The sequence below is a fragment of the Myiozetetes cayanensis genome, unplaced genomic scaffold (assembly GCF_022539395.1).
Source record: "Myiozetetes cayanensis isolate MyiCay16 unplaced genomic scaffold, myiCay2020 scf2-11, whole genome shotgun sequence".
In the NCBI taxonomy this organism is placed as follows: Eukaryota; Metazoa; Chordata; class Aves; order Passeriformes; family Tyrannidae; genus Myiozetetes; species Myiozetetes cayanensis.
Window position 1 is genome coordinate 89,488,365 of NW_026087411.1, and position 14,575 is coordinate 89,502,939.

General features: G+C 38.2%; 1 protein-coding gene across 19 annotated transcripts in view; it reads left to right on the forward strand.

Moving 5' to 3' along the window:
• KHDRBS2 (KH RNA binding domain containing, signal transduction associated 2) overlaps nt 1-14,575 on the forward strand; it is a 414,928-nt gene that overhangs the window by 216,505 nt on the left and 183,848 nt on the right. For all 19 annotated transcript variants that reach the window (XR_007629070.1, XR_007629056.1, XR_007629062.1 and 16 more), the window contains exons 5-6: nt 5,195-5,322; nt 8,278-8,473. Coding sequence is in view for 1 of the 19 variants with exons in the window: in XM_050316320.1 (XP_050172277.1) it covers nt 5,195-5,322; nt 8,278-8,473 (324 nt within the window). In the remaining 18 variants the exon portion in view is untranslated. The remainder of the gene's footprint in view (nt 1-5,194; nt 5,323-8,277; nt 8,474-14,575) is intronic.

The following is a 14,575-nucleotide window of genomic DNA, read 5'->3' on the forward strand; positions in this document are numbered from 1 at the left end:
TTGGCCTCTTCAGTGTACTAAACTGCAGATCCTGACTCCATAAGTCCAGATGAGTGGTTCACACCATGCTTTGAAGCTGAATCATAGCACAGTTCACCTTTGTAAGGACACAGAGAACACAGTGAAGCAGGGACTCCAGGAATTCCTCACCACAACTTATTTTCACAGTATTAGTGCTTCCCCATATACACCAGGGAGCACGTGGATAATGTGTCTTTCAGAGTCCAAAATCAGTATGCATCTAAAAACCAAACCAAACCAAAAAAAAAAATCAAAACCAAAAGGACCATATTCCCATCACCTAGCTCTACCTAAAATTCACTGGGTCTTGTCTGGCAGGTACTCAATGGAAATTTTAGGCTAACTGGAATTTGAAGGGCCTGAAAATAGCTCAAAGGCATCAATAACAGAGTTGAAGGGAGATTCTCTAGCTTCAGTGAATCTGTACAAATACACAGAGCACTGGAACTCTTTTGCTGATGGTGGGACATGGGCAGGACACAGAAGTCCTACAGGAGTCCAGATCCATCTCCTGTTCCCTTTGTGTTACCTGAGCTCAGGAAGAGAGCAAGATGGGACATATGGATGTCTGGGAACATGGTGCTCTCTGTTGGCAACACAGGGCTTTCAGAGGATATTACATGCATGGGAGAGAAAGAGTGCTGCATAGGTCAGACAGTGCAGACTGAGATCTCCAGGACCATAGGACCTCTGCATATGCTAGCTGTATATTTGAGTTAATTATACCTCAAGATTTTGGGAAGCACTGTAATAGTTATAGAGAAAATAACCCCAAGCAAAGGGGTTTTTTTTCAGTACTTTTTCACTCACTTAAAATCACAGATTTTAAGATACAAGGTGTTAATATGTAGTTGTTTGTAGAATTAAGATAGCTGTAAGTCTGTCCTAGTAGTAGCGACACTACCTGGAGGGTAGTCTGCTCTTCACATGATACATGGCTAGCTTAACTGTGTGAGGAATGTTTATATGCTGTAAAATATCACCTGTGTAAGGGACCAAACGAGTCTTATTCATACCTCACAATTGTCAGTGTGAAGAATTGTATTATCATTTTAGATTTGACAGGTATAACTACATTCTTAAGGTAGTTTGCATTTAACCTAAATTACTTTCCCCCTAACTATCTGGTGAGAATGAAATTCAGCTGCCCTAGATAAGAGTAATGGTATTTATTAATAGAATTATAATAGAACTTAAATGTGCACAGTACATCAGGACAGGAGATCACAGTCCTTAAGGGATTGATTTATCCTTGACTTCTATGAGCCTTTGTTATGGTAATGATAGATATATATTCCCAAAATCCATTTCGCTTGTCTATGCCTTACCCTTTGATTTCTTTATTAACTTTCCTCCCTTGTCAATACAATGTTTTTGTTAATTCAGATCAGGTTTTGTAGCTTGCGTCATACTTTGCTATTTTTTACCAAAATGGGTTTATTGAGTTCTCTTGCAGCTTATGTGCTTTCCCCTCTCTGCTGCAGCTCCTACCACTGCTACCAGAAGGGCCCATGAGTGAGCTGCCACCAGTCAGACTCTGACCAACCTAATTAATCACTCCTAACCTTCACTAATAAACATAATTTTGGTAATTTAGAGTAAACGTGTTGATGTACTCTAGAAGACTAAAAGTTTTATCTAAATATGTAATTTGGGGTTTTAGACATTTACACAAATATGAAAATTCTTGGTGGCCTTGGGTGCTACTGACTTTGCTGAAATTGTAAATCTTTGGTATTTCTAAAGTCAAAATGTGTGTTTGGGTGAATGGCCATGGGCGTGGTGGTTAGCTCACAGTGTTTGTAAATACTGACCACAGTGATGTGAGTCAACAGCACCCTTCACATCATCAGTAAATGGAAAAGCTGTTTAAAGGTAATAATGGTTTTAAGGATATAAACAAGAACAGAGTATCAGCTGTAAGAATAGCTATAAGACTATTAGAGAGCTATAAAGCACAGAACATTTCTCATGAGCTTATTTTAGTATATGAAGTAGGTGGGGTTTTTTTTCTGAAACACAATATACTACTGCAGTGTGTAGCTACTTCCTTATGCTTTCATCAGTATAGGTATATCTTGCAACGCATGCTCTTTCTTGGGACTAGATATATATGAAACAGCAGCAGCATAATTTTGCTGCTGTGCTAGTCTCTGAACTCAGCTACAGTTAAATAGATATTCTGACTGTAGCTGTACTTGTAGCAGTTATGAAAGATTAATTCAGTGTTATGTTTCTGTTTAATGAAAGAGTTGAATTTAGCATTTCTACTGAAAATTTCAGGTTTCAGGTTTAGAAATTGTGATCCTAATTACTCTTTTTGAGGGGAGCATAACATAAACTATTTATATAGAATTATTTTTTGTTAAATTGAAATCTTTCTCTTTCAAGATATCTGTCCCAGCATCTTCTGTGTACTTTGTTGTCTTTATCTTGCCATTTCAAAATAAATTTTACGTATTTCTTAATTGGACATGCAGTAAAAAACCTGTACACTAAAGAACCTGTAATGACATTGCATAACAGAATGGTAAAGATTTTCAGATCTTGTTGTGTATTATAAATTTAATTTGGATTTTCTGTTTTGTCAATACTATGATTTTAAGTTATATTTTTACCTGAGGAAGGAATAGCAGCTTTGAGGCAATTTCTGGTAGAATCCATTTATACAGCAATTTTCCAAAGGAGAGAAGTTAGCACAGCAACACAGAAACTTCAGTTTCTGTCCCTTGCAGGTCCTTTCTCTCTCTCTCTCTCTTTTTTTTTTTCTGCCTACTTCTTTCTCAATCAAAATGTACTTGGATTATTAATGAAATTCAGTCCCAGCACTGGTGTGGAATCTGAAAGGTAAACTCAAACAGCAAGTTTGAAGTCCTAATCCTTGGAAACCCAATGTGAATAACAGATGATATTAAACAGGGCACAGTAGATAGTACCTGATCCAACAATTCTGCAAATTTATTTATTTATTCTATCTGTGTTTTTCCCTCTGTGTTTTACAGAGCCCATTGGCTTAGGAAGGTGTCTTTGACTTATTGCCATTAGTGTTAGAATGATAGAAAATAGAGTAAAAAGATTTGGGGATGGTGCTGAACCGAAAACCATGATGTACTTTATTGGCAAATTAGGGATAGGTTTTAATTATGGTTATGCTGCAATTATCACATGCTATATTGTATAAATGGGACTCTTTTCTGAATTTCATTAATAATTTTTGCTCCAGTTACACTCCCTAGAAGGGAACAAGCAAGGCCACAGTTCCATCACACTGTTGGCTTGGTTTTTAACTTGGCTAAAAGAGGTGTCACTTGTAACGTGCCCTGGATGGTCACTCACCCAAGAAGTAGCATTTTCAGAGCCTTGCATGACAGCAAATGGCACTTGCCTGTGGAAGGATGGGAGGACTGAAGGGCTAAAATTCATTCTGTTTTGAAGCAACAATTATATGTCATGTGGTTATGCTGCCAGCAAGCTGGCTACTGCAGTGGACTCTTAGTACTGTGATCAACCTGCAAAGAGGTGAATAGAAAGGAAGGAAGCTAAAGAGAAAGGAACTTCTGACTGAGACAAAGGTTGTAAAATAAGTAAAAATTGGTTGTTATGTATTATAGTGGATGAAACCCTCCATAGAGAGAAAGGAACAGCTTCTCGTTCAGAAGCCCTGGTGCTTATGGGGGACTTCAAACTCCCTGATATCTGTTGGAGGGACAACAGGCAGGGCACATGGGTTCCTAGAATGCAATGAGGATAGCTTCCTTTTCCAAGTACTGGAGGGGCCGCTGGGGAGAGATGCTGTGCTGGACCTTGACCTCAACATCAAGGAGGGGCTGGTGGGGAATGTGAAGCTCCAAGACAGTCTTGGCTGCAGTGACCATGAAACAGTAGAGTTCAAGATCCTTAGGGCAGCAAGGAGGATGCTTGGACTTGAGATGAGCAGAGTTTGGCCTCTTCAAGGAGCTACTTGGTGGGATAGAGGCCTGGAGGGACAGGGGCCCAAGAGAGCTAATTAATATTCAAGGATCACCTCTTACAAACATGCATTCCAACGAAGAGGAAGTCAACAAGGTGTCTGTAGGAGCAGCTAAACAAGACAACACCAGCTGTCTGGATGACAGAAGAGGAAGAAAATATTAAAGCAAAAATATTGTGGTCCTGAGCGAGCCAGAGCTAACATTAGTGTGTGTGGGAAAAGAATGGCAAGGTGCAGCTGGAAAGCAGTTTGAAGCATGATTGTTCTTTGTGGCTGAAGGCAGCCACAGGAGTGGCTGTATGGTGTGTGTGCAGATAAGTAATATCTTCCTGACTGGATAGCTCGGACCCAGAGTCAATAGAGAGTCTGTATATAGGTAAGGAGTAATCAAGTTACAAGAGAATTCTTCCTGGACAAAAGTCTGTCCCGCTTGAATTCATTTGTGAAAAATGGTGCTGAGTAAGGGATTTTTCCCACAGGTGTCCATGTCAGGGAGGTTGGAATTAGAGCTTTAAGGTTCCTTCCAACCCAAACCATTCCATGAGTCTGTGATTCTATTCTGTATCAGTAAGAAAAGTAAGTTCATCTGATATTTACTGAGCCAACAGAAATGACAGTGCTGGAGTTGATACCCTACTGGCTTAGATTGGGTCTATTTTATTTCATTTAATAACTTGAGTCGTAAAGAGAGAGTTCCTTTCAGGAGCTGAAGGGTACATTCAGTGATTCTAATTGGTATTGAATTAAATCATCCAGTTATGCTAAGGTGCAGTATAAGGTAGAATTTGTGGTTTAAGTGCATAAAGATAGCCAGGAAAAATTGTCAAAAATACAGAATTATATTTTATAAAATGATTTTTTTTGTCTAATTTACAAGCTTTTTGAGATTAGTACCTTTTTTTATGTGAAAGTCCATTTACATTTTGCATATAGATATATTTATTTCTGTTTATGTGTTCTTTGCCTTGTGTGTTTTATTTTGCATGTTCATGCTCTTTATGACCACCTTCACTACCCATAGTGTCCACATTTTTCTGTCCACTTACTGTAGGTAGTTGTCTACTCCCTCTGTACAATTTTTCAGCATACCAATGATGATGCAGAACAAGTCACCCAAATACCATGATGGAATTTCTGGTTTGAGTGGTTTGTCAGGTCAGCCAAAATACAAAGTTTCAGCAAGTTTCACCTTTTGCATTTCAGGATTATAATGATGAAATTCGCCAGGAGCAGCTGAGAGAACTGTCATATTTGAATGGTTCTGAGGACTCATCACGTGGACGGGGTATTCGAGGAAGAGGGATCCGTGTGCCACCTGCAGCTCCTTCAAGGTGTGGTAACCTGAGCTATTATGCTAATAGCTTTAGAAACTGTAAGCAATAGTAAAAAAACCATAGTTTAAAAAAAAAAGAAAAAAAAGAAAAGGAAATCACATACACATGCTGGTCAGTAAACTGAAATTTTGTCTTTTGATAGCTTGTGTGGTCTGTATTGTTCCGGGTTCTCTGGTCTACAGTTCACAGGCTACAGTGGATGGTATATAAGTAATAAACAACAAATGAGAGCAGATTATAAAGCCAAGGAGAGGATATTTCTAGGAAAGGATATTGTTATGCTAGCAAAGTACCAGTATGGTCAGTAGCGTAAAGTCATTGGCCAAAAAATAGTGTAGTCTAAGAAGACTACATAATTTGAATGGAACTTTATTAGCCAAATAATTACCTTTTTATACATATTAATATAATATACATTATATATAATACATATATATAATATATATATAATTATATATATTATATTACATAGTTGTTGATGGGTTATCAGTTTTACAAGAGTATGATTGGCATAATCTAAAAACATTGGTATATGAATGTTTTCTGGATTCTTTCAAGTATTTTTTCATATCTAGGTAACATATCTCTGCTTGTTCATAAAGCCAGTGTAAAATATAAATGCACTCTTTCAGACTTACTTTTTACCATGAATCCTTAAGAAATTTGTTGCCTTGGGCATCTGAGTTACCTAGCAACTTCTAGTCTTCTCTCCATAGAGGTATTTTCAGGATGTGTCCTAAAAACTTGACTTTTATTTTGGAGGAAATAGGATATGAAAGTACCCTATGTTATGCTGACGTAGGAGTTCTTTGGGAATTGAACAGGCCTATGACCTTGGTGTTTGTTTTTATTTTTCCTGAAGATGTCTGCCATGTTTTCTGTCATTTCTTCCTGGATGGATTTTTTTATCAGTATGATGCACATGCATAGAAATTTTTACAGTTGCTGTTCATGATCATCTTCCACTCAAAGTCTTTTTGGGCTCAGTCTTCCTTACAGCTAAGATCTCTGGAACTTAATAACGATGTTCAGCACATCACTGCAACAAACTGGCAGCTTTTAAATTATGTTCAAAGGATAATCAGTGGAGTGCTGGCCCCCAATTCCTGCAAAATACCCTACTGATTGAATCAGTTGCACAGATCTTATGATGTTAGGTACTTTCTCTATTTTCCATTCAAAAATCTCAGGGGAATACTAAAAAAAAAAAATTTCACCTGAAGTATTTTAAGTTGATTGAGGGAAGGATATAGTCCAGAGGGACTGATACAGGTTTGAGACATGGGCCTGGGTGAACCTCATAAAGTTCATCATGGCCAAGTGCAAGGTCCTGCATGTGGGTACTCACCAGTGTCAGCATAGACTGGGGAGTGAAGGGATTGGGAGCAGCCCTGCAGAGAAGGACTTGGGGATATTGGAAGGTGAAAAACTGGACAAGATCCAGCAATGTGCACTCGCATCCTAGAAGGCCAAACATATCCTGGGCTGCATCAAAAACAGCATGTCCAGCAGGTCGAGGGTGGTGATTCTGCCTTCTACTCTGCCCTTGTGAGACCCCACCTGGAGTCCTGCATCCACCTCTGGGGTCCTCAGTACAATAAAGGCATGGACATGTTGAAGCAGGTCCAGAGGAGAGCCTCAGAAATCATCAAGAGGGCTGGAGTGCCTCTCCTATGAAGTCAGACTGGGAAAGCTGGGGTTGTTCAGCATGTTGAAGAGAAGGGCCTGGGGACACCTCATTACAGCCATTCCATATATGTAAAGAGGGCTTATAAGACAGAGAGTGGCTTTTTTATGAATCTTAAACTGAAAGAGGGAAAAAGATTGTTTTCAATGAGAGTGGTGAAACACTGGAACAAATTTCCCGAAGTTGTAGATGCCCCATCACTGGAAATGTTCAAGGTCAAGTTGGACACATCTTTGCACAGTTAGACCCAGTGAAAGATGTCCCTGCCCAAGGGACAGGGCATTTAGACTGGAGGATCTCTGAAGGTCCCTTCCAACCCAAAACATTCAGTGATTGTGTAAGTCTAAAACTGGCTACTGAAACTTGTCATAAAGCAGTGAACATCACAAGCTAGTGCTGTGCATTTGGTTGTCTCAGTAGGGAACAAGCCACAGCTCTGGATCTGGGCGTCACGCACAGCTATATCTGGCACTCCTGGTCTTCAGAAAGGGCAGCACGTTGGGGACCATGCTGCTCTGAAACAAAACCCACAGACTGCTTCCCAGATATAGTCCACTTCTAATTCATTTTATGGTATAGTTGCAAGAACTTTTTCTTAAACAGTAACAGCTTCTTCTGACTTACTAATTAGTACAGTGAGGCAGATATAGCATAAATAGCCAGAAAGATGATAAACCTATTTCTCTGCTTGTTTATATGCTCTATTCTCTCTGTGCAGTGGGGAAAAGCAGAATCTCATGCTACCCTTCCTTTGTGCTAAACTAAGTTAGATACAAAGGAAAGTTACTGCTCTCCTTTTATAGTCTTCCTCTACTTTGCCTTGCAAGTTTCTGCCGTCCTGTAACATCTTCTGCCAATCTGTTTCTCCCACCCACTAATAAACATGAGAATGAGTGATGGCTGCTCTTGTAAAATAATTTGAGAGCAACAGAAAAAGTTTCTCATTTTCTTCATTCTCTAGAACTACTTTAGTGCAATTCTGCAACTCTGTGAATTAGAGTGATTCAGAATTTCATTAGTACAAGCAACAAGAGGATCAGGTATAAAAGGCACTGGGTGGCTTAAAAATAATGCCTTTCCATAATAGAAGTTCTGCCCAAGATATCACCTGAAAGTGCTTGACATTGTAGTTGTAGTTGTAATCCTGCAGTTATATGATGCTTTAAATAGTAGTACAAATATAAGAGCCTTTAAAATGGGTTAGCATGGCCGTGTCCTCTCTTGCCGTGCATGCCAAAGTGATCATTCCTGTTTGCTCTCCACAGGGGTCGTGGGGGTGCGATTCCTCCACCCCTGCCTGGACGAGGTGCCCAAGCACCCAGAGGAGCGCCAGTGACCCGTGGAGCCCTCCCTGTGCCACCAGTGGCAAGGGGTGTTCCCACCCCTCGAGCCAGGGGTGCCCCGTCTGTCCCGGGTTACAGACCACCCCCGCCACCTGCACACGAGGCCTACGAGGACTATGTAAGTAACTGCGTTCATTCAGAACGGGTGTGAGCCAAGCTCTGTGATGAACATCAAGTACTGCTGAGATTAAATACTTCAGGCAATAATTCCTCTGTCTGTAGTGCTTACCCCTTGAAGTTTTACAACAGCCTGGGCAATGCAATGTGTCTGCAATCTTCTGCTTGGCGATGTGGGTTTGTAGATTTGTTTACAGCTTAGTTTTGGAGACAAGAAATCATACTGGGTAGTTCTCAGGGTGTCACAAAAGAGCAATACAGGTATTTTAAAATTTATATTTTATACTAAAAGTCAGTTGTTACTGTAAGCAAGTTCCTAGGAATAACAGATTATATCCTTTGTGAGAAAATGGGGGTGGGATGTTCTTCCAAATCCTTTTTATTACATATTTGTATTCAACATTGCATTACAGAAACACAACAAATAGAAATTCAGATAATTTTCATGAAAGCTGATACAATGATGCCTCTTTAGCAAGGAGCAGTACTAGCTGTTACCGTATCTCATAAGTTGTTAAAAATAATTGTGACTTACACATCAAAGCTTTCAAGTCATCCTCATTAATGCTTTTACCTGTAACTATCACCATAACAACGGTTATCCAAATAGAGGAGAAAGTACTGTCCAATAGGATGTCTGAATTTTTTCCAGCTATGTCAAGTCCAACAGTAAGATTAACATCCCACCTATTCCTATCACTAGAAGACACAATTTTATTCAATTAATGGTTTTCCTAGTACAAAAGAAAGGAAAATGAAACCGAAATTAATCTTTGCTGTTAAATCTTTACTCAACCATGTGTATTTGTAGCATAGAGATTAGATCATGGTCATTTCAAAACAGGGATGAACATTCTGTTGATGCCAAGGTTCACAACTCATCAAGAGCAGCAAAAAAAAGGAGTGGGGAAAAAGTCACTCTGGTATTATTTACCTCAACACGGTTTCCATCATTAAATTAGGTGAAAGTCCTGCTAAGAAAAAGAATTTCAAAAGTATACCCTTCCTTAATAGGCAGTATATTATTATCTCTTAGTATCAAAATGTATGAGACCTTCCTTTCTGTGCAGATAGGCATCTTTTTCTCATCCATGAGAGAAAAGTGTCAAAACAGAACCCTTGTAATGTAAGATTAAGTTTATAAATTGAGACTTTTTTTCATTTACAATATTAATAAATGTCCTAGAGTATTAAACAGTTTTTAGGCAACATTGCTTACACTTTTCCTGGAAAAGTATATATGGAAAGCAAGAGGAAAAATTAAGGCAGCTGGATTATCAAGGTTAGGAAGACACTCAGCCAGTTCGATATTGTTTTGAAATGCTAACATTCTTAGAAGTGCAAACTACACACACAATTAAAAGAGTCATTTGAGTTTATAATACATTAGTCCAATAAAAACAAACAAATGTGTTTGTATTTCTATTCCCCCTGCTTAGATAGCAGCGAAACACATACATATAAGACAAATTCACATGTTTTGGAGATCCTTTAATCTCCTGTGTCCTTTTAACATCTATATTCTAAGGCTAAGAATATATGAAACTGCTATCATGCACAAGTTTGCAATGAAAATCTCTTGTCATTTTATAAAAGTTTTTAAATGCAATCTAAGTCAGTTTGGTATCTTATGGACTGAGATGATAACTAAAACTGATGCTGTGCAGGTACAAGGAAAAGTTCATGGTCATATATCTAAAAATGATTTGTAAGTGATGTTTTAGGAGAAAATATTTTTATTTTTGCAAGAAGTAATCAACACAGTTTTTCTTCACAAATAAACCATATAATAAATCATATATCTGACTGGATACTAAAAGCAAGTGGATCTATTTGTTGACCAGCAGCAAATGTCGTGTGTAATTGTTGTTCTTTCACACTTAATCCTACAGTTGAAAAACCAATTTGTAATGAATAATTTATCCAATTTACTTTGTATTCTGCTTCTAGGCAACCCTCAAGTGCATTACAATTTCTTTATGTGTTTATGTTTTTAGTTTTTGACTACAGTATTTCACACCAGTTTTTGCTTAATATATGCGTTTGATTAATTGTACACATGAATGCTATGTCATTGACTGTGAGTATCCATATTCTTAATTTTTCTTTGCTCTATTGAAATATAGTCATTTAAATGTGGAGCTGAAAGTGAACTCAAGAAATAAAATAGAATGGCTACAGCAATTTTTTTTTAAATGTTTGAACAGCACTTCCTGAAAAGAAATCTTTATCTACTTGCTGAGCACTACTAATCAGATATTGTATTGGCTGTTTGACCTTGAAACATCTAACTGTTCAAATTGGTTGGGATAACCATTAAAAGTTTAGATTATCGAATATATAAATACTGTGAGGTTTCCTGAGGCCTTTCTGAGAGTCCGTAAAAGCAAATGTCTAACGAAAAGTAAAGTCCTGTCATTGTGGTGAATATATTAATGTTCAACATTTTGAATGTCAAACCTAACCAGAGAGAAAATTATTTGGAACAACTTTCAGAAAAGAAGAGGGCTAGAGAGGGAAAGGGGGAGTGACACTCCTCACGCCTTTTTCTTTAATTGTCTTTGAAACTTGCTTTTTATTGTGTGTAGCCTAGAGAGTATCTTAGAGGAACTTCAAAAGATTACCCACAGGAAGGTAATCAGGTACTGACATTAGAAGATTTATGTAAGAGGGAAAACCCAGTTACTATGTGACCCTTCATCATTTTACAGTTCACTGGTGTGAATTTGGATGGAGAGCGTAAGTGACAGCAAATGTGCAGCTTCTTGGATCAAGAGAGGTGGTCCTGGATTGGGACCTGGTGTTGTGCTTTAACCCCAGCTAAAAACTAAGCCCCACACAGTTGCTTACTGCCCCCAGTGGGATCAGAGAGAGAATCAGAAGTGTAAAAGTGAGAAAACTCATGGGCTGAGACAAGACAATTATAGTGGGTTGAACCTGGCTGGATCTCAGGCACCCACCAAAGCTACTCTATCACTCTCCTCCACATGTGGGCAGGGGAGAGAAAATATAACTTAAAGTTCGTGAGTTAAGGACTGGGAAAGGTCACTCACTGATGACTGTCACGGGCAAAACAGACTCAGCTTGGGAATATTACTTGAATTTATTACCAACAAAGTCAGAGGAGGATAACAAGAAGTAAAATAAGTCTTAAAACCATCTTTCCCCCCCCCCTCCCTCTGTCCCAAGCTCTATCTCCTCCACCCACCACTGCAGCACAGGGAGACAGGGAATGGGGTTTATGGTCAATTCATCACACATTGTTCCTGCCACTGCTCAGGGAGAAGAGTCCTTCCCCTGCTCCAGCCTGAGATCCCTCTCAAGGGAGACAGTCCTCCACAAGCTTCTCTGCTTTGGCAGATGACAATGCGCTGGAGCGGATTGCCCAGAGACGTTGTGGAGTTTCCCTCACTGCAGATATTCAAGAACCATCTGGACATAATCTTGTGCCATGTGCTCTAGGATGACCCCACTTGACCAGAGAGGCTAAATGATCCATTTAGTCCCTTTCAGCCTGACCCATTTTATGATTCTGTGATTTGGCTGGACATCTGCTCAAATACAGTAAGGAAAGTTTACACTGGTATCATCGTTACAGACTGGGGAGAGACTTAACAGTCTTCTCTTGAGAAGACTGAGCATTTTTAAAGGCTCAGGTCTTGGCGACTTTCAAAACAGGCAAAAGGCATGGCAGGTTGAGATTCATGATTTATACAGAAATGGGGAGTACTTGAGTAGGTCTTCTGCTATTGAGGCAATAAGTAATGGAATCATAGAATCATAGGACTGTTTGGGTTGCAAGATACCTACCAGATAATCTAGTTCCAACTCTGCTGCCATGGACAGGGTTGCCTTTTCACTAGACCAGGTTGCTCAAAGCCCCATCCAACCTGGACTTCAACAACTTGTGGGAATGGGACAACTTTTCTGGGCAAAGCCAGTGTTCCACACAGTGTATTTTAATCAGTGCATCCAGACTCTTCCACTCAGGATTAAAGCTAAATATTTGAAGGGTGCTTAACCGATATCTAAGCCAAAAATACTGTTGCTTTCAGATCCTGTTTTGGACGGCATTTGACTCTGTATCTGTATTTGTTCCTTCTGAATCAGAAGCTACTAATGAGCTATGCAGTGGATTTTTTTTTTTTTTACTTTTTTTTTAAGAGCTAAGGGGTCTAATGTGGGTCTTGAAGTGACTTATCACTTGTTCCCTTAGATCAGATGCAAAGAGTTACCAAAACAGAATATGTTTGTGACTAAAATACACATTGCTTTTATATTTTACCTCCACTTGCATTTTTACTCCTGGATAAGAAAGGAAACTTTTTAACAGAAAGCCACTAATCTTAGTATGAATGCTTAGATGAGTTTCTTGCATTTACAAAGAAATACATCATTTGTTTGCAAGAAATAGGCCAGTCTATCATGGCACTGTGAAGCTAGTACAGCTCCTGGGTCTAGGACAGCCAGATTAAAGAGCAATTTTAAATGCAAATATTCTCTCTTGCCTCTCATTTCACTGATCAAACTAGCCAAATGCAGCTTCTTGTTACCTTTTGGAATAAGAGCAATGTTTTTAAAAAGTCACTGCAAAAGAACCATGCAATAAGATAGATTGTGCTTTTAATGTTGTGCTGTTCTTCCTCTCACTTAAGCTATTTAAAACAAAAGCAAATGCCACATTCAGCTATTTATTCTAAGATCAATGGTTATTTACATTTTTCAGTAGTTTTTAAACAAACTGAAATAACTATGCTCATGCTTATTCAGTGCCAACCTAGACAATTAAAACAACTGACAATAAGAAGCACTTTGTTACACTTTTAAGATTTTTAAAATATGTAATCATATATAAACATTTATATGTGACTACAGTCCCCAAAATTGCAGTTGTGGAAGCTTTGTTTAATATTTTAAATGGGAATTCTTGGGGCTATTAAATCTATACTACCACTTCTAAATGTAGATGGAAACTGTGTATACAGACTTGCACTTCCTCTTCATGGCATGTTTGTGCCTGTGTTACTGCTTTAATAAGTATGTTAAAGTGAGAAATTGGTGCTTTATTCTGCTACTTTTGAAGCCCATTCCTATAATCACAGTAGGATATTGTCAAAGAGAGTGGGGCGTGGACAACAAAGAGGAGTTGTTCCAAACCTTAAAATAGTGAAATATATTGGATATCATGATAGGTAACAGGGAACATTCTATTTTTTCTTTTTTTTCTTTTTTTTTTTTTTTAATAATATGTACATAGATATTTCTAAGTTTTAAGATGTACCACTTATTTATTTCTGTGCCTCTTTTGGATGAGGGGAAAAAAAAAATCAATGAATAATGTACCGAGACTAAAGAGCATTTGAATAAAGCTGGAATTACAGGCATGGGAATCTGCATGGCTGAACAACATATTGATTAAATATGATTGATTACCTATTTATGCCCAAGGCATTTAGAAAAAGAGCTAAGCTCTATTCAGCTTGCACCTGCTGTGACTTGAAAAATCAAATTTTATTTTTAGTATAATAACGACAAACATGATAATGTCTGTATTATCTGATAGACCCTATTGAGGTTTAGAAGGATACTGTGAATGGTGGTCTGATGAAGGCAGAGTGAATTTATTCAGATTTTGGAGGATTTGGTCTGTCAAAGGTATAAATATATTTATTGTGAAAAAATCCAGCAACATAAATACAGAGTTAAAGTAAAGGCAACTTTTTCATGTTTTTTTAAGAGCAAAATCCAGAGTCAGCACTAAATCTTCAGTATCTGGGAACCGGCAGTTCTAGAGCTTTTTGCTTACCTGTGCAAACTGCAGTTTGGATCTTATTCTTAAAAGATGTTAGTCTGAATAAACAAGGCTTGCTTCATGAAACCAGAGGAACTGTCCTGAGAGCAATGCAGCAATAAAATGGAACACTGCTTTCAAATTCATCACTGCTATGAGTTTCTCACAAACTGACAATGTGCTCTAAAGCAGACTGCATTGTATTTTTTTCTTGATTTGATTTGTTTTTATCTGTATTACATAATCATTGTAATACAAAGGGCTAAAATTCACTAACAAAATACATAAAACACCAGCATCTAATTATAAATG